This window comes from Kockiozyma suomiensis, assembly GCF_038497685.1.
Source record: "Kockiozyma suomiensis strain NRRL Y-17356 unplaced genomic scaffold V2V93scaffold_5, whole genome shotgun sequence".
In the NCBI taxonomy this organism is placed as follows: Eukaryota; Fungi; Ascomycota; class Lipomycetes; order Lipomycetales; family Lipomycetaceae; genus Kockiozyma; species Kockiozyma suomiensis.
Genome location: NW_027117668.1, coordinates 857,721 through 879,892, shown reverse-complemented (window position 1 = coordinate 879,892; position 22,172 = coordinate 857,721). Strand labels below are relative to the sequence as shown.

At 46.6% G+C, this 22,172-nt stretch overlaps 11 protein-coding genes across 11 annotated transcripts; 5 read left to right on the top strand and 6 right to left on the bottom strand.

The window, feature by feature from the left end:
- Positions 1-3: 3 nt before the first annotated feature.
- V2V93DRAFT_390898 (histone-fold-containing protein) lies at positions 4-602 on the bottom strand (the record flags this gene model as incomplete). Its single annotated transcript, XM_066912419.1, has 3 exons — positions 4-173; positions 231-311; positions 446-602. 3 exons carry the CDS (start codon positions 600-602, stop codon positions 4-6), a joined length of 408 nt encoding a protein of 135 aa, XP_066766733.1.
- Positions 603-643: 41 nt separating this feature from the next.
- Positions 644-1,625, top strand: V2V93DRAFT_209055 (histone-fold-containing protein). The gene is made up of 4 exons (XM_066907010.1): positions 644-1,079; positions 1,136-1,156; positions 1,240-1,392; positions 1,543-1,625. The coding sequence occupies exons 1-4, from the start codon at positions 914-916 to the stop codon at positions 1,578-1,580; spliced, it is 378 nt and encodes a 125-aa protein (XP_066766732.1). The 5' UTR covers positions 644-913; the 3' UTR covers positions 1,581-1,625.
- A 614-nt stretch (positions 1,626-2,239) lies between these two features.
- Positions 2,240-6,005, bottom strand: V2V93DRAFT_368161 (Nrap protein). The gene is made up of 3 exons (XM_066909737.1): positions 5,161-6,005; positions 4,520-5,106; positions 2,240-4,460 (listed from the first exon to the last, which is right to left on the bottom strand). The coding sequence occupies exons 1-3, from the start codon at positions 5,933-5,935 to the stop codon at positions 2,406-2,408; spliced, it is 3,417 nt and encodes a 1,138-aa protein (XP_066766731.1). The 5' UTR covers positions 5,936-6,005; the 3' UTR covers positions 2,240-2,405.
- A 241-nt stretch (positions 6,006-6,246) lies between these two features.
- Positions 6,247-8,525, top strand: V2V93DRAFT_368159 (pyridoxal phosphate-dependent transferase). The gene is made up of 3 exons (XM_066909736.1): positions 6,247-6,640; positions 6,700-6,727; positions 6,795-8,525. Exons 1-3 carry the CDS (start codon positions 6,483-6,485, stop codon positions 8,391-8,393), a joined length of 1,785 nt encoding a protein of 594 aa, XP_066766730.1. The 5' UTR covers positions 6,247-6,482; the 3' UTR covers positions 8,394-8,525.
- On the bottom strand, positions 8,425-10,129 carry V2V93DRAFT_368156 (ubiquitin carboxyl-terminal hydrolase). Its single transcript, XM_066909735.1, has 3 exons — positions 9,836-10,129; positions 8,744-9,775; positions 8,425-8,684 (listed from the first exon to the last, which is right to left on the bottom strand). The coding sequence occupies exons 1-3, from the start codon at positions 10,052-10,054 to the stop codon at positions 8,577-8,579; spliced, it is 1,359 nt and encodes a 452-aa protein (XP_066766729.1). The 5' UTR covers positions 10,055-10,129; the 3' UTR covers positions 8,425-8,576.
- Positions 10,130-10,209: 80 nt separating this feature from the next.
- On the top strand, positions 10,210-14,757 carry V2V93DRAFT_368154 (uncharacterized protein). The gene is made up of 3 exons (XM_066909734.1): positions 10,210-11,000; positions 11,065-13,161; positions 13,218-14,757. Exons 1-3 carry the CDS (start codon positions 10,326-10,328, stop codon positions 14,664-14,666), a joined length of 4,221 nt encoding a protein of 1,406 aa, XP_066766728.1. The 5' UTR covers positions 10,210-10,325; the 3' UTR covers positions 14,667-14,757.
- On the bottom strand, positions 14,669-15,693 carry V2V93DRAFT_368152 (uncharacterized protein). The gene is made up of 2 exons (XM_066909733.1): positions 14,921-15,693; positions 14,669-14,851 (listed from the first exon to the last, which is right to left on the bottom strand). Exons 1-2 carry the CDS (start codon positions 15,564-15,566, stop codon positions 14,838-14,840), a joined length of 660 nt encoding a protein of 219 aa, XP_066766727.1. The 5' UTR covers positions 15,567-15,693; the 3' UTR covers positions 14,669-14,837.
- Positions 15,694-15,825: 132 nt separating this feature from the next.
- Positions 15,826-16,482, top strand: V2V93DRAFT_368150 (acyl carrier protein-like protein). Its single transcript, XM_066909732.1, has one exon. The coding sequence runs from the start codon at positions 15,861-15,863 to the stop codon at positions 16,293-16,295; it is 435 nt and encodes a 144-aa protein (XP_066766726.1). The 5' UTR covers positions 15,826-15,860; the 3' UTR covers positions 16,296-16,482.
- Positions 16,359-18,077, bottom strand: V2V93DRAFT_368148 (uncharacterized protein). Its single transcript, XM_066909731.1, has one exon. The coding sequence runs from the start codon at positions 17,820-17,822 to the stop codon at positions 16,545-16,547; it is 1,278 nt and encodes a 425-aa protein (XP_066766725.1). The 5' UTR covers positions 17,823-18,077; the 3' UTR covers positions 16,359-16,544.
- V2V93DRAFT_368145 (uncharacterized protein) lies at positions 17,908-21,089 on the top strand. The gene is made up of 4 exons (XM_066909730.1): positions 17,908-18,191; positions 18,284-18,385; positions 18,478-18,653; positions 18,720-21,089. Exons 1-4 carry the CDS (start codon positions 18,143-18,145, stop codon positions 20,910-20,912), a joined length of 2,520 nt encoding a protein of 839 aa, XP_066766724.1. The 5' UTR covers positions 17,908-18,142; the 3' UTR covers positions 20,913-21,089.
- V2V93DRAFT_368141 (40S ribosomal protein uS10) lies at positions 21,036-22,071 on the bottom strand. Its single transcript, XM_066909729.1, has 4 exons — positions 21,886-22,071; positions 21,623-21,721; positions 21,490-21,556; positions 21,036-21,426 (listed from the first exon to the last, which is right to left on the bottom strand). Exons 1-4 carry the CDS (start codon positions 21,986-21,988, stop codon positions 21,339-21,341), a joined length of 357 nt encoding a protein of 118 aa, XP_066766723.1. The 5' UTR covers positions 21,989-22,071; the 3' UTR covers positions 21,036-21,338.
- Positions 22,072-22,172: the final 101 nt, after the last annotated feature.

The following is a 22,172-nucleotide window of genomic DNA, read 5'->3' as shown; positions in this document are numbered from 1 at the left end:
AACTTACAACTCTTGGCTGGGGCCCTTGCCGGGCTTGCCAGACTTCTTGGGAAGCAAGTTCTGATGAATGTTGGGCAAAACACCACCCTGGGCAATAGTGACATGTCCCAGAAGCTTGTTCAACTCCTCATCATTTCTGATGGCAAGCTGAAGATGACGGGGAATGATACGAGCTAAATTAGAAATTAAAAATTGCACACCGTAAACATCAAAATAAAAAATTAACATACTCTTCTTGTTGTCACGAGCGGCGTTACCAGCCAACTCGAGAATTTCAGCAGCCAAATATTCAAGAACTGCAGCGAGGTAAACTATAAAAATCAGGGTCAGCGATGTATTCAGAGAATATAACAAATGCATACTAGATTGCATCAGATCCAAACCGAATCGTCACCTGATCCAATGCAACCAAATCAATTACATAATTGCACAAGCAATGACATACCAGGAGCACCGGCACCAACACGTTGGGCGTAGTTTCCCTTACGGAGAAGTCTGTGAACACGACCGACGGGGAAGGCAAGGCCGGCCTTAGCGGAGCGGGACTGCGAAGACTTAGCGCCGGACGCCGCCTTGCCACCAGATTTTCCACCAGAAGACATTGTGAATAATTAGTTTGTTGGGGTTGTTGTTGTTGTTGTTGAGAGAGAGTGTGTGTGTAGATAGGAAAAGAGGCAGAGCGGGCGGCGGGCGCAGACGCGGTCTTTATAGTGCGTCTGCGTGGCAGCGCATCAATCTGGGTTAGGGTGGTATGGTTGGCGCGAGGAATGAGAGCGTTGATGCTCGACCGCCGCAGCACAGTATAAAGGCAGGCCCTGCCCCCGCCGCCGCCTACCGCTCTTCTGTTTCCATCCAGTCACTCTCTCTTCAATTTTAACACCCACACCAAAGCAAACCCACCCGTCTATCTACAATGCCTCCCAAAGCCGCTGAGAAGAAGCCCGCCACCGCTGGCAAGGCTCCCGCCGGAAAGGCTCCCGCTGAGAAGAAGGAGGCTGGAAAGAAGACCACTGCTCCCTCTGACAAGAAGAAGCGCGCGAAGACTCGCAAGGAGACCTACTCCTCTTACATCTACAAGGGTGTGTTGTTGTTGTTGTTTTACGATAATTTCATGTTTCTAACGCGTCTCTTATAGTTCTCAAGCAGGTTCACCCTGGTACGCGCTTCTATTCTCCTATTTTCGTGGCGATCTACGTCGGCAGATTCTTCGATCTTGTTAACTAACTTGTTTTTATTTAGACACTGGTATTTCCAACCGAGCCATGTCCATCCTGAACTCGTTTGTCAATGATATTTTCGAGCGTGTTGCTACTGAGGCTTCCAAGCTTGCTGCCTACAATAAGAAGAGTACTATCTCTTCGCGTGAGATTCAGACTGCTGTTCGTCTTATTCTTCCTGGTGAACTTGCCAAGCACGCCGTTGCTGAAGGTACCAAGGCTGTTACTAAGTATTCGTCATCGTCCAAGTAAACTATAACGATAGACTCCGGTGGTTTACGATAGTGACGTTTAATGGAATATAGTAATAGCTGTGGTGTATCTTTTCCTTTTGTTGGTTATGGGTTATTATGGGCCGGTTAGTGTTTGTCTTTTCTCGAGTCTTTGGCTCCTGTGTTTTATTAGTCTCCCGTGTACATTATTTATCAATCCTATGCCTTTCTTCACCAATTTCTATGCTTGTAATTTATAATTTGGTTGCTGTATATTATCTTGGCTCATTCGGCGATATCTGAAGACGGTCTTCAAATATGTAGTTGAAGAGTGTCTGATCAACAAGTTACATATTTGCTGTCTGTAAAACGCGTCAGGTTCGCGTTTAACGACAAGGTCACGATGAGGATCGAATGTGCTCAGACGTAGCAATTTTGCAAAAAAAAATTCAATGCTAATGAATACAGTAAAGAACGCATATGTATTTATGAACAAATATCCATAAAATAGCATACTGCTGGAGGCAATTTCATCATCATCATCTTTCTCAGCATATTGAGTTTTAGCGTTCTGATATCTCCGTATGCTCGCTTACATAAGCATATTTTTATATCTGCAAAATCAAGCGTTTTACACCCTCAACCAGCCCCTTTTTTGTTTTGATTTCTCGGCCGCACGCCATTGGCCAAAACTCGTCACACTTTTGTGCCCTAATATACGCGTGCATCGCGTATTTATTAGCACGCGTCATTTTAGACTATTGAACACGTGCTTTTGTTTTGATTGATGATGGAAATGCCAAAACAAACTGAATTGATAAAATGCATTCTTCTATTTTATTTACAGCATAACCTCGTCTTTGCATATGCCCATATGTACTTCTGCAAAAAAAGAAAAAGCGCACCCATTTCTAAAACTAACAATGAACAAAGAAAACTTTTGCAATAACTATCTTCATAGTCAAATGCTGCAATTCTACACTCCCCGCACCGCAACTCTCTGCACCATATCGCCACCTAGCCTCTCCATCTCGCGCACCATACCCGACACATTCGCCTTCACTGTCGGGGTCGCATCTTTGTTGACCGATTTGTAAGCTGGCTGTGTAGAATAACCCAAATATACTTTCCAACTTCGCTCGGCGAGCACACGAGGATCCCAGATTCCCGTAATGACATCCTTGCGAAGCTTATTGCGGAAAAACACGGCGACGCCATCAAATACAGTCTGGAGCTCCTTAAAGTATAACTCAGCTGGATCGCTGAGAGACTCGACAGGCGGTGGATACGCATTCTCCGTCCTAGGTATCTTTGCCAAGTAAAGCACAAAATCAAAGTCCTCGAGCGGCGAGACAAACAGCTTTCTAAATTCGTCTGCTTCGCCCCCAAAAACGAGTCCTCCGCTGCCGCTACTTCCTTTCAAGGCTTCGCAGCTAGCACGCGCCAATGCGGTCATGCGCGACGCAATAACCTTTGTCGGGTTCGGCTGGGTCCACATAACCCCACTCATATCATAATTGATTGCAATGAACAACGCAGTCTGAGAAAACTCCGGGTCATTGCTTCGTTGGAGTCTAAATTTATCCCGAATACTCTGTATATCAGCAATAGTCATAGAATGATCAACGTCGAGTATCAATGGCTCACTACGCCAGTCCCATTGCGCAAGAAAGTAAAGAGTGCGCAAGAACCCTGCATATGCAGAAGCAGGCGGTGTCCATGGAAATGGCTTAAGAAATGCAGCTAGTGTGAGCATCTCAGCAGTTATCTCGTCTATATGGCCTGATAGATAGTGAGAGGCCAGCCATTTCTTAACTCGTCGGACGGTAGCAGATAAGAAAGGGTAGCGATGACACAATGTCGCAAACTCTGTCGTATGTCTGGCCGCTAGCATGGCACTGCGCTCTAACTTCCTCACTACTCGTAATCCCAGATCTTTGTCAGGCTTGTAGTTCCGTAGCAACGCCATTTCACGCTCGGTGTGCAGACGCACTCGGAAACCGAATCCACTGGGCATGAGTACACTCAAGTAGGCAAAATTCTCAATCCTATCAAGGTCTCCATCAAGTCCGACATCTGTCACAATCATGGGATCAATGCGTCTTAAACTCTGTCCAATCGCAAGCAAAAAGGCCGCCTTACTGTGTTGTAACGCCTTTAAATCGTTCGGCCACTTGGCCGAGCTCTCAAGCTCAATCACTACATTTGAGAAGTCATCTGCTGAAGATACAGAGAATTCAGTTGGCGTGCGCACACTCGCATATCGCAGTCGTTCAGAAGCAGGAAGTATAGAGCTCACTTTTAGTGGCAAGTCGTCAATATCAATCAGCATTTTGCGAAGCAAGTCAAAGTCATCCAAGTTGCGCTGATACGTCGCGATCGCATTCGCCTCTATGGTTTCTCCTAGATCTCTGTCCTGCTGAAACAACTTGCTCAATCCGTCACCGACAACATAAAGTCCTTTTAATATCGTCTCTCCAACATGCCTTTCAAGAAGAAACATTACAATCTGTGTAACGACGCTCCGCTCTTGATGCGGCTCCCACACCACACTCTCAATGATACTTCCATCCTTGAACCGTCGTAGCTCAGATTTGCGACCCCAGAACTTGCGGAACGCTGCTGACGCCTGCTTATCCTCTGCCGAAGGTCCGTGTATAATTAACCTCTGACTGAATTCAGGATTAAGCACCAAACCGACGGTAAATATCGATTCGCCAGCGGCAGAAGGCTTACGGGTGTCCAGATCAAATCGCTGATTCTCATTCGCTCGGACTGTGATCAACTCCGCACGCTCACCAAGTCCCGTTTTCAAGACGTCGTACACACGGTCACAGAAATGGCCGTAGTAAGATGGATTGAACACGCGACCCAAATCACGGTACGATTTGTCCTCAGTTGGGAATTTAGCGCAGATCGTGAGGTCACTCTGATAAATCACGCTGTCAACTTTTTCGAGGAAAACGGAATCAAAGTGGTCGCCGTTTACATCGTCGAGTTCCTTGACCGTCAAAAATGCCTCATGGCGGAGCTATAGTAACGAAAACGAATAAGCTAATATTCTTCAAGAGCTTAACAGTATATGCTTACCTTGCTATACGCAGCAGAAGACATGCGGTAGAGCACATTAAGATTTAAGTCATTCTGTACCAAGACCGGACGACCGCCAAATACCTCGCTGTCAAATCCGAGACTTCCTCCATTAATGACAATAGGCGCATTAGCTAGATCCGTGCTGGAAATATATCCAAGCGTTGCTTTAAATAATTGATAATTACTAAATCCGCTAGCCAAAATCTTGGATCCTTTTGCGCCCCCTCCGATCAACAAAGAAGCCATGAGCAGTGCCCATTCCGTTGCACCGAAACCAATCATCGATGGGGCAAATCCGCGTTGTCGCAGCCAAATATCGCCTAGTTTGACAGCATCACGGAACCCATCACTTGATTTAATAGCTCTGTTTATAAAAACTGTATTCTCAAAATGCTGCATATCGCTGAGGATGCTTGAATTGTAGTAAGGAGTAGGTCTTAAAGGTTGCTGCTGAGTAGACACGGATGCGTAGCGAACACAATTACGGGTCGGTGACAGTTTCGCAAACGGAAATGTGTCCCTTGCTATTCCAGGAATGATGCGAATGTAACATTTTGCCCCGTGAAAATCATACTCATTTCCATCTATAGTCAGGTTAGTATATCGCTTGATCTCGATCGCTGTAATCTATTTAATACCTTTTAAAGAATCAAGCCGGAGTACTGGACGGAGATGATCGCCATCCAAAAATTCGTAGCTCAATCCAAACTTTTCCTCTGAGCTTTCTTTGAATGCTGCTGCGATGTATGCCAAGTAAAATGCCCGTTTGTGAAAGTATCGATAGTTGAGCATATCTTTCTCTGAAAATAAAGCGCGTGGCATATCGACGACAACGTCTATCGCAAACCGATCCGGACTTTTAATCATTGTCTTCAATGCATAGCATCCAACCAGGTTGAAATCAGAAGGTGTGGTGTACGAAAATCGGTATTGCGCTTCCTTTGGTGGCTTCGGATCTGGAAACGGAATTGTAATACCACTCTCTGCAATCAGCTTCTCGGCATCCGCTAGCAACAATTCTTCTTCTGTCGCTGGTATTTGGTCAATGAGATCTTTGATTTTGTGCAAGACACGGTCAACTGACTTGGTCTTGTTCTCATCAACCTTGAGCTCTTTGAGCAATTCGTCGATCTCCATTTTGAAAATGTTGGACTTGTACAGTTGCACGGCCTCTTGGAGATTTCGCAAATCATCCGCTAGATGCGTTGCTTTTGCCTTTCCATGCTGTTTCTTCGCTGGCTTGTCTCCATTTTCTCCCACTAGCGCCTCTTCCACATCGCCGTCTTCCGAAGCACCGCCGTCGCTATCGAACCTATCTGATTCGTACTCATCCTCTTCATGATCATTCGCACTTCCATTTTTATCTGCCACGGCTTCACCTGCAAGTTGCTCTTCCCTTTTCCGCTTTGCCATTTTCTTGCCTTAAGTTGATCCGTAAATCTAGAACGGGGGATTGGCTTTGTTGTAGTTGTACTGATCTTACAAAAAATTTCGTGTGCCAGAGTTCCCTCTCATCGCCATTTTTTTTTGCTCCCAACTGTCCGCGCTTACCAAATTTGGATAGCTTAAAACTATAATATTAGAGTCAAAGTAATTTTATGCCACTAAAGCCCTTTTTAATTAGCCAAAATGCTGCTACAAAAATATTTTAGAGGCCATCTCGTGTATATATTAGTTTATTGATAATTAGTGTACTCTGTTGAGGGACATACAAATTACCAAATCGATGTATTGAAGTTTAGGTGGAAAACTCAAGTAGGAAACTCTAGCTTTCAGTGTCGAGCCCGCCAAAATTCTTTTTTCTCGAAGTCTCAAGTTATCGATTGCTCATCATCGACGTGGCATATCGCTAGCTGCTTTGTGTATACGATATACCTTCTCAATTCTATACACTGCATTTTGGCTTGTCACTTAAAACTTAATCCGTTAACAAGTAGTTTTTTGTGAATTTGCAGCTCGAATGTCTTCAATCGATCGACCTCCGACGACTGTCGGCGCTACGATCCCGGCGAACACCCCGCACGCTGTATCAGTAACACTTCCGTCATGGGAAGCAAATGTTGCGTATGAAGAAGGACAAGAATGGGTTTTTAAAGCTATGCGATCTGGATATCCCAGGTACGGTTTGTTAGGGCTGTGTGAGGAATTTCAAGGATTGTTGTGCTGATAATAAATAGGTTCTTCTACCACGAGAGAATTCAGCAAGTATGGGCTCCATTTTCGTCCTTTTCCTTTAAAAATAGAGTACGTTGTTTTTAGCTAACTTTTGTAGCTTGTTCAACTGATTGAATCGCGATATTGCCAACCAGGCGAGAAATCGCTGATCTTTCCCTCATACACGGTCGCCTGCAAATGTCGAGCATTCATGTCTCGCTACACGACTCTCAAGGACGCTAGTATCCGCGTCGTAGAGGTTGCTGTGCCGCCTCCTTCGAAAGGCGTATTTGCCAATATTTCATGCGTCATCTTTCCAGAGTCGGACGCCAAGCTCGCAAAATCGTTCTGGCAGCACACAGGCGATGGCATCTCAAGTCGACTTGCAGAGTACTGTCTTGACAGTCTAAAGCAAGCGGTTAGTTCGGCGAAAGCTGCTCCTGAACCTAAGAGTGCTGTTGATGCTTTTAAGATTGCTCCGCATACCTTTAAAAGATACGCGAAGAAGGCTACTGCTGTAATCGCTGCTGCTGCCACCACTCCAAGTTCGGAAGACGACTCAGACGATTCCCGCGAGTTTGCTACATATCTAGAGGAGCGTTTTGGACGTAATCTTGACATCTCGTTTGTGACTCAGGTGAAAGTTGCATTGCGGCGTCGTATTGCTGGAACCTTGGACGAGAACCTTGACGTTGCCCAGGTTATCGATATGGTACCGCACGAAACCACACGTAATGTTAAGGGACTGACTGAAGACGACGTCTTCTTATATCCCACTGGAATGTCGTCTATTTTTAACGCACACCAGATCTTACTTTCTTGTTTTGAGAACCGCAAAAGTGTCTGCTTTGGGTTCCCATACACTGATACGCTCAAAATTCTGCAAAAATGGGGACCTGGATGCTACTTTTATGGCAACGGCGAACCTGAAGATCTTGTCGAGCTCGAAAAGTTACTTGAATCTGGCGAACGTATCATGGCTCTCTTTTGCGAGTTCCCGTCAAATCCTCTATTAAAATGTCCTAACTTACGCGAGGTACGTCGACTGGCGGATAAATACGACTTTGCCGTCGTTGTCGACGAAACTATTGGCAACTTTAAGAATATTCACGTGCTTGAGTATGCCGACATGGTAGCCTCATCCCTAACAAAGGTGTTTTCGGGAGATAGTAACGTTATGGGTGGCAGTCTAGTTCTCAGCCCTACAAGCAGATACTACAGTCACTTGAAGCAAGCAGCTAAGAAAGAGTATGAGGATAACTTGTGGGCTGAGGATGCAATCTTCTTAGAGCGCAATTCGCGTGACTTTGAGTCTCGTATTTCTCGTATTAACGTTAACGCGGAAGCACTTTGTGACCTTCTCCTTGCTGAACCAAAAGTGAAGAGCCTTTTTTATCCCAAATATAGCTCTACCCGGCAGTTTTACGATGATTGCCGAACAGAGAACGGCGGATATGGAGGTTTGTTATCGATTATTTTTCATGAACCGAAACACGCTATCCAGTTTTTTGATGCGGTAGAAACCGCAAAGGGACCTAGTTTAGGAACCAATTTCACGCTGCTATGTCCGTATACTATTCTTGCCCATTTCCTTGAACTTGACTGGGCTAAGCAGTATGGTGTGGACCCGCACTTGATCCGAATAAGCGTTGGACTGGAATCAACTGAAGAAATTGTGCAAGTGTTTTTGACTGCTTTAGAAAATCTTTCAGACTGATTTTGGTAGATACGGAGTTTTACTTTATCGGATTAAATCAGGCTTTCTTTTGTTGTTGGATTTATATTGTGCTATAGTCTGCTTTTTTTGCATTGGAATCTTGTTAAAAAAAGTGATTTTGATTTAAATTTATACAACTAACAAGACCGTATACTCCTGACCTAAATTGAGCCGCCCTCAAATTCATGAAGTCTCAAACAGCTCTATGAAATTCTCATTATTTTCACGCAGCTCCGCGATAAAAGTCCGCACAAATGAGGAATACTCAAATTGTCGCTTTAAGGCATACTTCTAGAATATTTTAATCAGCAAGTTCCTGTTTTCAAACGTCTCGATAAAGTCACACTTACTTGTTGATCTAGTCGACTTAGTTCTTCAGAGTTTGCCTGTTTAATTGTATTGGCAAGAGCTTCTCTCTTAGCAGCATGGAGTTTAAGCAATGCGATATCGTCCGATTCGTCGCTAATAATCTGTATCTCCTTGTTTTCCGAGTCAGTGAGAACTAATGCCAGATCCATATCGACACTTTCTCGATATTGCTGAGCTAGATGCTGTTTGGAAAGTAAGTCCTGCCAATTTGATGAGATTTTAGATAAACGCTTTTCAATTGTCCGTAATATTGCATCCTGGGCTCGTGTCTCACGTCGGAGGTCGTACAAAGAATCCTTGACGACAGCCATCAGATTGAACCGGATCTCATCGCTCGAGTAGCGTTCGATGCGAAGCTGAATACGACGAATGGCGTTCTCGATCCAATTATTGGAATTCCCTATCTGCTTTGGAAACCCAGCCAGGCCATCTAATTCCCATAATTCACCTTCAAACGGTATAAACGCTATAAAATGAAACGAAGCTTCCTCCTCTCCTTCGTCTTCTTTTCGTCGGCGCTTCTTTCGACTAGCTTCTTTGGCCAAGCGCGATATTTGAAGATCTGCATCGCGAGCATCAGCGGCACGCGCAAACTTATTATGAATAGAATGTAGTCGGTCAAAGCTCGCAAGGGCTAGGCCGCGATTAACGTGATTGAGGTCGGCAGTGAACTCTCGGAACTGGCGTAGGTACTCGCCAATGTCAACCTGATTGCTGTTTTGACTATCGTCTGCATTAAGAATAATGTTGAGAAGAGCGATAGAGGCACAAGCATTGTCAGTCACTTGGCTGGCAAACCAGGGACTTTGTATGCTGTCCGTGGGTGACAGATCTGATACAGTATCATTGAGGGCAGCTGTTTCCTCGCCTTCGTCCTGATCCACCCACCGAAAAAGGAAAATAAGTCCATATACTGGAGGTAACAATAATGCTTCTTGTGCATCCAAAGAATATAATTCCGCCACTTTGGCACCATGAACCCCAATGTCCTGAAGAATTTGCGTAAACACGGCCTGATGCCATGTAAGTCAGTTTATTCCACTGGGAGTCCATAATTGCAAGTAGAAACTTACCGGATCACTCTCAACAGTACACCAACGCTTATGATTCAGCTTTTCTTGCATCAAACTTTCTGGGTCATGAGCCAGATAATCGTATGATGCCAGCTGTTTGGCTTTGGCTTCAACCACGTCCTTCTCACGCTTGATATCAACAGCGACCTTGCTCTTTGATCCCACATCGATATCTGCTGGAATAGTCACAGTTCGTCCAGACCGCTTTCTGATCTCCATTGAAATCTACGTTATTGACTCATCGGATCAACAATCTTACGCTCAGCATGTATTTGCCAAAATGGGGGATTGCGGATAATCCTTGTACTACGACAGGAGACGTGTTTAGGGTAGGGGTATTGTTTAAAAATTCCTGATCGTACATCAACAAAGCTCAATCATTCGACAATATATTGCAGGTTTCCCTTCTAGCTGGCTTATAGAGCATTGAATCAGTCAAATTGTTTAGTTAGATTATACCAAACCGCGTCAGACGCGAGATTAATCAGCTATGGCGTCGCCAACCTCGACGCCATCGTCTTCAGAAAGTACGCGTCGCGGCAATAGCAACTTGAGCGGCAGCAATGTATTTCAGAAAGCTCGATTTTCTTCTTTATCAGGACCTGGTGAAGGTGATGGTAATTCATCACGCCATTCTTCACCGCATACTCCTGGATCATCCAGCAGAATATCGCAGCTTTATTCAACGCCAGTACCAAAGCTGGACCCTGTCAGTAGGTCGGCTCTAGGACCAGTTCCTGCAACCCCCAGCACGCGCACTCCTCTGCGTTTATCAGCTCAGAATGGTAGTCGAACTGCTTCTCCTCGGTCTTCTGGTTTAACGTCATCCCCCGAAGGCCCGGCAAAGTATTTTACTGATCCAACTGCAGCTTGGCCATCAGGATTTCCTCCCTCACCACCTAAACAGCGTACTTCGAGAGCCAGTACGCAGCCCTCGTCATCCGTTGTTGTAGGAAGGACCATTCATTCAACTGCAGTCTATCCACCTCTAATTTCCGAGCAGTATATTGATGCTGGATCGCAGCGATTGTATGCGATTGGGATATTTGTGCTTATTCAGGCTGTTAAGCTGTACGAACTGTTCCAGATTCATTACGAGAACAGACTCGATTTGGAACTTTCTTTCGCGTTCAAGTATATGGTCATTGAAGGATTCTACATTTTTGTAAGTTTGATTTCTTTTGTCAATGTCTATTGATCTTGACAGACTAACAAGGTATCATTTCTAGCTTCTTCCAGTGTTTCGCATTCCGTGGCTCACTTTCACCCCAGCGACCACCGTATTACTGATTATAGGGTGCTCTTTAACGACCATTTTGTTATCTGCCGCGTCAACTTTCCCGCTAGCAGCCACACTTGCTTCTATAGGTCGTGCAATCTACGACCGCGAGCTCTCTATAACCGAACACCGCATCCGAGCAAAGGACGTTGTTCATGGTGCTGACCACATCTCAGGTCGTCATGTTGTTCATATTTTACCCGAAAGTACAGCTAGGCTCAATCCCCTTGGCGATGTCTTTTGTCTCGACGGTTCCGGACCTGCCTATGTGCCGATGAGACTCAATGCAACAGAGCCAAGTTTTGTGCAAGTCTACCATGTCAGCTTTGATGATACGAGCTACAAACTTCTCAACTTCACAAAGCGAGAGCTCCGGAAATGGACCGAAGTTACGAGTGTAGCCGCCAGTGATTCAGCACATTTTCAGCAAGAATCGAAGATCTTGAGCATTAAACTTCCTTTTAAGGAACCTGGCCTATATCGATTAGCAAAAGTTGTTGACACATCTAATTTGAATGTCAAGCTTCAGCACACTGACGTTGTTCTCTCGTCTTGCCCAACTGCTGCGATTCGCGAGTCTTCGCCACTAGGAAAAAGTGGTCAAGCCTCTATAGATCGATGTATTGGTGATCTTGAGTCTCCAGAACTTAGAGTCAGCGGTGTGCCGCCATTGCGTGTAAAGTATAGCCGTTCGATCAAAGGCCGCGACGCTATGTTCTCTGTACAGAGCATACAGCCAGATCGATTCTCTTCCCCACTTTTACAGGGGAGATTATCACGTGAAGGTCGCGTATGGCACGCTGGCGAGACACTGGAGTGGGGCAACCCGGAGACTGTTGAAATTGCTCTAGACGCATCTTTAGGTACAGTTGGTCGATGGGCATACATGATCGATGAGGTAGAGGATGGTCTGGGTAATTTGGTGAACTATAGTAAGGTATACGAGAACATGGATCGCGAGGAATCCCCTGTATTAGCAAATAAGGGTCTTAATTATGGGTTATTTGTGCATCCACGTCCGTCAGTGCGGTTCAGCAATTGTAACTCTGAGAGTCCGGTGAATCTTGCAAAGGGCAAGTCAGCGAACGTGCCACTGCAACTTGCAGGAACTATTGACGATGGTCCCTATGTGGTCAAGCTTCAATATAAGCCAATTGAAGAAGATGATGGGGAAGAGTCGGTTATTGGCAAACTTCCAGTAACGAAACAGCTCGAGCTGAGAATGCGCAACGGTATGGAGCGCTTATCTGTTGACAAGCCCGGCACGTATTTCATTGAGAGTATACAAGGAAGATACTGCGATGGTGACGTGCTTGAATCCGCAACTTGTCTTGCGTTGACTCCGGCAGAACCGACTGTCGCCGTCAAGTTTGAAGATATTGAGGATAAATGCGCCGGATCAATTGGAGTGACTGTTGATCTGACGCTGACTGGTACACCACCATTCAAGTTGCAATATCAGATTAAAACTGATCACCAGCGCGTGAAAACAGAGCGGTTGATTATTGAAAAGACCAGACACCAATTGCAGTTTAGACCCGATATGGCGGGCCACTACACTTACGAATTCTTTATGCTCAGCGATAGCTTGTATGAAAATATTCAGCTTAACAGATCTCAGTTCAGGACCGAGCAGACAGTGAAAGTGTTGGCGAGCGCTGCATTTACACGAAATTCACTTAGCTCGCGGTGCTGCACTGGAGATTCCACGGAACTTCAAGTCGATTTGCACGGCACAGGTCCGTTTACATTGACATATGAGATTGTTCACGGTAACAAGCGCACCCAGCATGTTGTACCCAAGATTGTCGATTCTCGGCACAAAGTATCCACACCGCCTCTGACCAAGGGTGGAACTTATGTAGTCGCTCTACTTTCTGTCGAGGACGGAAACGGATGCAAGCGTGCGCTGAACGAAGCTGATGCACATGTCGAAGTCAGCCGACAGAGGCCTGCTGCACAGTTTGGTACAGTAGACGGACGGATGAAGATCAAGTCTTTGATGGGCCAGAGCGTGCAGATTCCACTGAGATTGAGTGGAGAGCCTGTGAGTCTTCTAAATATTTGCTTGTGGGTAAGAGAAATACTAAATTTTGTGTGTAGCCCTGGGCAATTTCGTATGTACACCAAAACTCCAGCGGCGAGTCCGAGGTCAAGACAGTGATTAAGCGCCAACCTAACGGCGACTTTATTACCGTGGCTGATGAAGGCATTTACAAAATCACTGATGTGCGTGACGCGTACTGCCCCGGTGCTTCTGCTGCCTCACCAGCGACAGGATCCACTTTTGAAGTAAGTTGGTTTGAAAGGCCGCGGTTGGAGCTTGTCGCTAGCGACCGATTGGCCTTTAAGGATAAGTCTCTGGCGATTGGTAAGGATGTATGCGAAGGAGACGAAGACTCTCTCGAAATTGCGCTCTATGGCGCCCCACCATTTTCTGTCTTGTATCAGCGTGAGTATATCTCTGCTGACGAAAATATCTCATCGGCATCTGCCCTGGCGAGTAGAGATAGTGGAAGCGGATCGTCAAGGCCTTCGAAGTTTGATCTGCAGGCGGCGACAAAGTACGCAAATGTGCAAATGGAGACGGGCAAGCAAGGCAAATACCTATACACATTTGAAGGCGTCTCGGACTCTGTATACGAGAAGAATGCGTTAGATGGATATGAGCCAGTGCGCGTACTGCAAACCGTGTATGGACGACCCGAGGCCGCGTTCGTGAAGCCCGGTGCGACATACCGAAGTTGCTGGAAAGCAGAAGCGGAGGACAAATCGATAGAACCAATCAAGATACGGTTCAGCGGAGTTGGGCCGTTTGCGTTGACTTTGAGCGTGAAGCATGAGACAGAAGGGCAGAGCGAGACTATGACTTTTTCCAGCATTCGCGAGACCGAGTATAACCTGCGGTCAATTTACAGTGGTCTTGGACTAGGAAAGCACGTTTTAACGATAGTGCATGTCACGGACGGACGTGGATGCTCACGTAGCACGTTCAAACCGCAGCAGGTGACTGTGCTTGTCGCTGACGTTCCTACGATCATGCCCAGCTCGACACGTGTGGATTACTGCGTTGGAGAGCGAATTTCGTTTGTATTGACTGGAGTACCACCGTTTGAGGTTGAGTATGAGTTCAATGGTAAGCGGCAGCGAGCAAGCACGCACTCTCCCTTTTCGCGATTGGCGTCAAGTCCAGGCAACTTCACAATTACGAGCGTGAAAGACAGTGCGTCGACGTGTAAGGTGGCTGTACACGGTGAATTGTCCAAGTTGATACACGCGGTGCCGACTGTGAAGGTCAGCGAGGGCACCTCGTTAGTGTCTGATATTCACGAAGGGGACCGAGCGGAGATTGAGTTCCGGTTTGAAGGTACTGCGCCGTTTGCGTTTACGTACACGCGAAGTGAGAAGGTCGGGCGGTCTGGAAAGTATAAGGTGTTGGAGACACATACAGTGACGGATGTACAGGAAGATTTTTATAGTATATACACATCGATGGAGGGAGTGTATGAGGCAATCTCGATAGAAGACCGATACTGCCGCGCCCGAACTTGAGATTTGAGATAAAGTATAAAAGTTTTAGTTATTTTGTACAAAAATTAAATGATTGATGACATTGGCATGAACGTAAAAAAAAATAAGATGATTGAAAAAGAGAAAACAATGACAAAAAAGCAAAAACACCGGGATCCAATCTATGAGGTCTATAAAGACTCGACTACTGATTTAGCGGTAGTGTGCTAGAATAACAATTAGTATAATATAAATAACGGGAGATTAAAAATCAAAGTCAAAGGGCAGAAACGTACAGTCAGCGTCGAGACCAAATTGGATCTCCTGCTCCCACTTGTCGCCGTTAGCAAGCAGCTTCTCCTTGTTATAAAGCAGCTCCTCACGGGTCTCGGTCGAGTATTCGACGTTGGGTGTCTCAACAATGGCGTCGACAGGGCAAGATTCCTGGCAGAGACCGCAGTAAATGCACTTAGTCATGTCGATATCGTAACGAGTTGTCCGGCGAGATCCGTCAACGCGTTCTTCTGCTTCGATGGTGATGGCGAGCGCTGGGCAGATGGCCTCGCAGAGCTTGCACGCAATGCAGCGTTCTTCACCAGACGGGTATCTGCGAAGAGCATGCTCTCCCCGGAAACGTGGAGATATGGGACCTTTCTCGAAGGGATAGTAGATGGTGTAGGGCGCACGATAATACTGCTCCAGAACGACGTACATACCGCGGAAAAGTTCAGCCATGAGGAAGAAGCGGCCGGCACGGTCGAGCGCGGATTCACCCTCGTTCCACTTCTCTGCGGGCTTGAGACGGTATTCTGGTGGGTATGCTGTTGGAGCCGGCTTTGCGGTTCGCGGGGAGGAGAAGGAGAGCATGCGGATGGACGAGGTAGTGGAGGAAGAGAGAGGAGCGGAAGCGGCCCGCATTGGGCGGCCAAAGAGACGGAGCATTGCTGGAAGAATAATTGACTGAGTGCCTGGTTTTAGAATAAGTGTGTGTATTATATGAATTTAATGTCCGCTCTGGTAAAGGCTGTGTTGCTGTTAACTCTTTCCAAAGTGTTTGGATACAAGTTTCTCGAGCGCAAGCCAGAGCTCGTCGGCTGCGCGCTGATTTGGCGGCTGCGTGATTGGCTGCCAATCACCCTTACCCTGCCTCACCGCTGCCTTCCGCCAACCTGCTTCTCGTCGTCTCTTCCCCAACTTCTCACCACCTCTCATCTTCTTCGCCTACGCCTCCTCAAAATGCTAAGATCCTCCATTTTCCGCTCTGCTCCGGCTGCTCTTCGTCGCGCTGTCTCATTGACCGCCGTTGCCTCGCCGAAGATTGCTGCCGCCCGACCACTCGCGTCCAGACTCGCCGCACCCGCTCTGCCTGCTCGCTTCGCCCGCTTCTATTCCGCTGACGCTGGTCTCAGCCGCGACGAGGTCCAGGCCCGCATCTTGGAGGTTGTCAAGTCCTTTGACAAGGTCACTGACCCGTCAAAGATCACCTCTGAGGCCTCGTTCGCTGCTGACCTCGGTCTCGACTCGCTCGACACCGTCGAGGTCGTCATGGCTATCGAAGAGGAGTTCAGTATTGAGATTCCTGACAAGGAGGCCGATGAGATCAAGTCCGTCGGTCAGGCTATCGACTACATTCTTGCTCAATCCGATGGTATGTTTCTGTTTGTTCTATGATTTTGTTTCGACAGAATGGTTACCGATTGTTCTGTCTACATGGTTACTGATTTTTTTTTTATAGCCGTCTAATTCCTTTCATTCGCCGTGTACATATATATACATCTATTCTACATTTGATAAACCTCCCAATGCACTTTCATTCTCTTGCATAATCAAAGTCGTCGCCTTTTTTTTTGTTTTGCCCGTTCATAATTAAATTCTTCCCCCCTTGATCATAAAAACTGGACATATATTTCTCGCAGACATTTAGACGAACCGGGCATTGCGGTACGAAGCACCATCCTCGTCTGACTCTTTCGTTAAAACCTTTAGTGGCCCGTCTTCGCTCGCTGCTGCACGCTCCTCAGCCTGACGCCGCATCATCTCAACGATCCCAATAGTCTCCGAATTGGCCTCAACACCGTTCACCACAATTTCCTCCAGCAGGTTCTTACATTCAAACATGTCCTCAAACGTATACCACTGTATCTTGAGCGCCTGATTGTATACATCGATCGTGCAGCCAAGCATGTAGGAGTATACCCCGTAATCTCGGGCCCTGTAGAAAATCGAGAGCGCTCCGTATGCTTCTCTGAACGTCTTTAGCATGATCTTCATCGCCTCTAACAGCAGCGCTGGGTAGTTGCGTGCAATCGCTGGCGCAATCTGCGCCTCTTGCCCGCGAAAGTTCTTTGCTGCCTCGCGGAATGGCTTGTAGACCTCCCGTTCTAGCAAACCATCGAGCTCGAGATCAGTGTCACACGCACGCATACGTTGGAGCATCTCCTTTAGCAGCTCCTTGCGCTCCCATTCGATTTCGTCAGCTTTACGGTCTTGAGTGTGGTAGTACTCTGATGGGTCGCCGCGGATGTCGCGTAGGCTCTTTGCAATTTCACGCAGTGATGGTGGGTACATATTGACATCCACCTCTGGACTTGACAGGCTTAACCATTTTAGAGGATCCTTTTCGTCTCCACGAAAACTTCTTCGCCGACCATACCTTAATCCTGATGCTCTTTGTCCAGTGTATAGGTTCTCGTTTCTAAATACCACAGTTTCCCTCTGGAATTGCGATGTACCACTGCTCTTCGGCGACTTGTTCTTACTGGGATCGCGCCCTTCGTCTACTGTTCCCCTTGCTATATCGCGAAAAACTCGCTCAAAGACCTCTCGCTCTTTCAGGCTGCTTTTTCCTGTGTTCTTCCGTAAGATTCTCTGCCGTTTGCGAAATTCTTCGTCTGTGTTAGCCGCGCGCTCGGTATAATTGAACGAGCTCATTAATGGCGCGTCAGACAATAAAAAACTCCAGTCCGAGCTCTCAGAGCTCGACTGCATGCCATGTAATCTAGAGTATTTAGATTTCTCTATCTGATTATCTCCCTTGTTGCCATCTTCTGTCACTGCGGTCTGCGAGCGGCGGTACTCGGCCTCCTGCGTAGATAGCTTCCGTAGCTCGTCAGCGAGAAATCCAGAGCTCGACGATGAATTCCGCACACACTGGCGAGGATAAACCTGTCGCCGGATCGTTGGCCATATTCTCTGCATTTTTTGCCGTTTTTGCTGCCTTTTTTGGTTTTGGTCTTGATGTTTGTTGTTGAATGCAGTTATGATGATTTGAAAGGGAGGTAGGATTCAAGCTGTACAAGTTTCTCGCTATGCTTTTTTTTACTGTTGGGAATTCACTGCTTCTCAATAAGCGAACTTACCGAAATTTGATCCAGCTATAACTAGCTCCTCACCTAGTCGCATCTTCTACGCAACCTATCTCTTCTATTAGAAAATATAATCCAAACAATCTATTTAAAAAGCGAACTAGTGTATTCTACAGGGACCAACCGTCAGCAACGACAGTCGGAGCCATCGACATGTCAGCAAATCAAAAACAGCAGCCAATTTGCAAATTCTACGCTCGAGGTACGTCTTATATTACACTATCAATAAGCACTAATTACGAAGTATTGTTTGTAAATTTATGGATTATATTAATATTCTTCTGTGGGTTTCAGGACACTGCACAAAAGGAAATGCATGCAGATTCCGTCACGACGGTCCTACTGGGCTGTCGCCTTCGAACGTCGGAGTGCTAGATTCAAGCATAAGAGTAACAGGTACGATTGTATTGTGTCAACGATATCTTGTTCCTACCGGCCTCCTCAAGGGGACTTCTAAATGAGGGATCAAAGCTGACAGGGAAATCAAGAGGACGACAAAGCCGAACTAGCGCAAATGATGAAAACACCTCCAGTCTTCTTTTTCTCTAGCTATGCGGTATCAAAAGGGGCTCATCGCGGAATTATAAATAATCGCGACATATCGCCTGAAGAATTACGCGCAGCATACTGCGAAGCAAAAGATAGCGGTCAGGAGCAGCTTTACGTATGTAACATTAACTGGCGTAGCACCAATTAACATAGCAGCGACTAACATATAAGCCAATTCTAGTATAAACTTGAGGACACAGCGAGACAAGATATGCTCACCCTTTTTCAATTTATAGCGTCAGATACGGCGCGTGCGGTTAAATACGTCGAAATGGCGCGGCAGCGGCCGGACAGCGAGGTACGCGACTATCTCCCACGTGACGAGCTGCAGAACGAGAATGCGCCAGGCCCACTGGCAACCAGATATTTCCAAGGCGATAAAAGCGTACTCGAGCAGCTCAGAGCTCAGCTTGATAACTCAGCGACCGCTTCAGCAAATACGGGTGGGCCATTCGGCGGTAGTGGAGCGGGTAATTTGGTCGGTCCCAACGCGGTTTCGCCTTTTGGTTCTTTGTCTACGCCAACACAACGGCAGCAGCAGCAGCAATCACCGGCCATGTTTGGCAACAACAACGGCAATCCGAGCACATTTAGTGGGTTCGGCAACAATAGCAATAGCAACAGTCAGCAATCTCCATTTAGTGGCTTTGCCAGCAATAGCGGCGGTAGCAACAACAATCCCTCTCCTTTTGCCTCAGGTAACACACAATCAGCTTTTGGTGCTAGCTCGGCCACCAAACTGCCGCCACCTCCAGGTCAAAATGCAGCTAGTGCGTTTGGTCAAACATCGTTTGGATCGTTTGCAAACAAGTCGTCACCTTTCGGCGCACTGGCTGCCGCAGGCACCCCCTCATCGCAGCAAGCGTCTCCTGCATTTGGACAATCCTCATTTGGACAGCAACAGCAAGCAGCTGCCGCGTCACCGTCGCCCGCAGTTCCGTTTGGTGGTGGTTTTGGACAGGGAAGTGCCTTTGGAGTAAAGCCTACAGCCCCGGCGTTCGGACAATCGACTTTCGGCTCATCTGCGACCAATAATTCTCAACCGTCGACAGCTGCACCGACTTCAGCGTTTGGCAGCATGAATAACAATCAGACAAAGCCAGTATTTGGATCTTCGGGATTTGGTCAATCACCGGCATTTGGTCAGTCGTCAGGGTTTGGATCAGCACCAGCCTCAAATTCCCCCGCACCAGCGTTTGGATCAGGAAGTGCGTTTGGATCGGGAAACGCGTTTGGATCAAAGCCTGCCGCGCCCGCTTTTGGTCAGAGTGCGTTTGGAGCAACTCATACGTTTGGAAGTCAGCCCAATACATCCAGCTCTCCATTCGGTGGAGCAAAAACTGACAATAAAGAGGGAACGACTAAGCCATTTGGCGCGTTTGCAACTGGTTCTGCCGAGTCATCATCTCCATTCAGCGGATTTGCTAAACAGGCGCAGAGCACTAGCGGTTCGCCTTTTGCTTCGTTTAATTCAGCCAATAGTAATAGCAATAACGGGCAAGCTAGTGCCTTCTCACTCAATAACCGTGCAAAGAACGATGATAGCGATAGTAGCGCAGATAATGGCTCGCATACTAAATCTGCGTTCGCCGGTAGTATCTCTGCTTTTGGAACTAGCAATCAGAGTAGTACAGGTAGCACAAAGCCTGCTGTATCCGCATTTGGAAGTTCAGCATTTGGCCAGAAACCAACGGCAGTATCGGCGTTTGGAAGTCCAGCAAACAGCGATATAAAATCGGCCTTTGGAGCTGCGCAAGGGACTACTACGACGACACCGGCGTTTATAGAGAAAAAGGAGATTGCAGATTTTGGAACCCTATCGTTGGGTGCTAGTGATAATACTGCAGCATCCAGCTCTTCGATTGCGGTTACATCAGCTCCAAAGTCAGTGTTTTCGATCAGCTCCTCCAGTCCTGCCACATCTGCTTTCGGACAGAAGAATGAAACTACGAATTTTGGTTCACAGGCATTAGGAGAGTCTAATAGCACAGCATCAACACCGAGGCCGACGACGACCGGTGCCACTGCCGCTACAGCGAATGTCAAACCGCCTGCAGGTGGATACTTGACTCGCGCTATGCAGCGGTTTCCTCTCAAGGATACAGTAAAGAATGAAAATTTCTCAGATCTACCGCCACGGCCATATAATCTTATTGAGCAGATGATTTCACAGTTTGCAGAGCTTGGTCGTGCACCAGCGAATGCAAACTTGAAGAATTCAATGACGGGAAATTCGGTGATACTGCAAAGTGGTGCACCGATGTATTTACCAGAAGATGCAGATCTGACGAGCGAGGAACGTGAAGCGTTTACTGCTAGTCGATTTGAGATTGGGAAGGTACCGGAGATTTTGCCGCCTCTGAAGTATGTATAGATCCGCTTATTTCAGATAGTATATAGATGGGATCATTATCATATATGTAATTATTTTTAAGGGGGGATTTTTGAAAATGCATTGAATGGCATAGCTTTAGAATTACAAGGCGTTCTCTCATTATTTTTTTTTAAGAATTATATTTACTTTTTTTGTTACAATACATGTCCTAACAAAGCAAACCGGCATAAACATCGAAGAAAACAATGAACAACACACACACACACAGATACGTATAACGAAAAGAAGACCAAAAAGATAAGAAAAACAGACATCATAGAAGAAGAGCCAGTTCGACAACTCCTCCACTTCTATATGACGTTGCATAACTCTGAATTCTTTCTCTATAAAGATTGACTTCTCATTATCCTAGCACCTCTGCATATATACTTTTTGATGATGGCGTTTTTTGATTGGATTGCGAATTTAGGCGGCGATGGTGACCTCAACCTCGACACCGGACTCGATGTTGAAAGAAGTGATCTGCTTGACGGCATTGGAGGGAGCTTCGAGACTAAAAATTTGTTAGATTTTGGAATATACAACCAAATGCTACAGATTATAAGAATAGACGTACTCAATAAGACGCTTGTGGATGCGCATCTCGAATGAATCCCAGGTCTTGGAACCCTCACCGTTGGGGGCTAAAAAGGAGCTGTTAACGGTCTGACAGATATTTAGGTAAAAAGATAATGATTGGAACGACATACTCTTTCTGGTAGAGATGCGGAGGAACTTGGTTGGTAGTCTGACAGGTCCCTTGATTTTCATCTCCTGGCTCTTGGCCCGGGCAATGAGCTCACTGGAAACTGTAGCGACGAGTTAGCATTTGAATAGTTGTTATAGATGTATAATCGTCGTCAAGAAAACAGATATAGAGAGAGTATTAAGAGTCCAGATACAATCGAAACAGTCAATATTCTACCTGCTCTTCCTCGACGACACATCTTTCACGACACGGCCATATACACACCCTTCTCGAGCTGTTGGACCTTTCGCGAGGTCAGAGTAATGCGGAACTTCTGGAGCTTCGGGGCCTCGCCGCCAGCGACCTTCTCTTTATCGTAGCTGCTCATTGTTGTCGGATGCTGTGTAGTACTGGGAAGAGGAGCTTGAAGGGAGTTCACCAGAGACCAGGTACCGCGAATGCCAGTACTGGCGCCGCGTACCAACTCTGGCAGCCTTGTGTCAATTAATCCTTAGATTTCACGCGTGACTGCTTTCATCAGCCCTACATTCTAACTGTAGGGTTTGACGGGC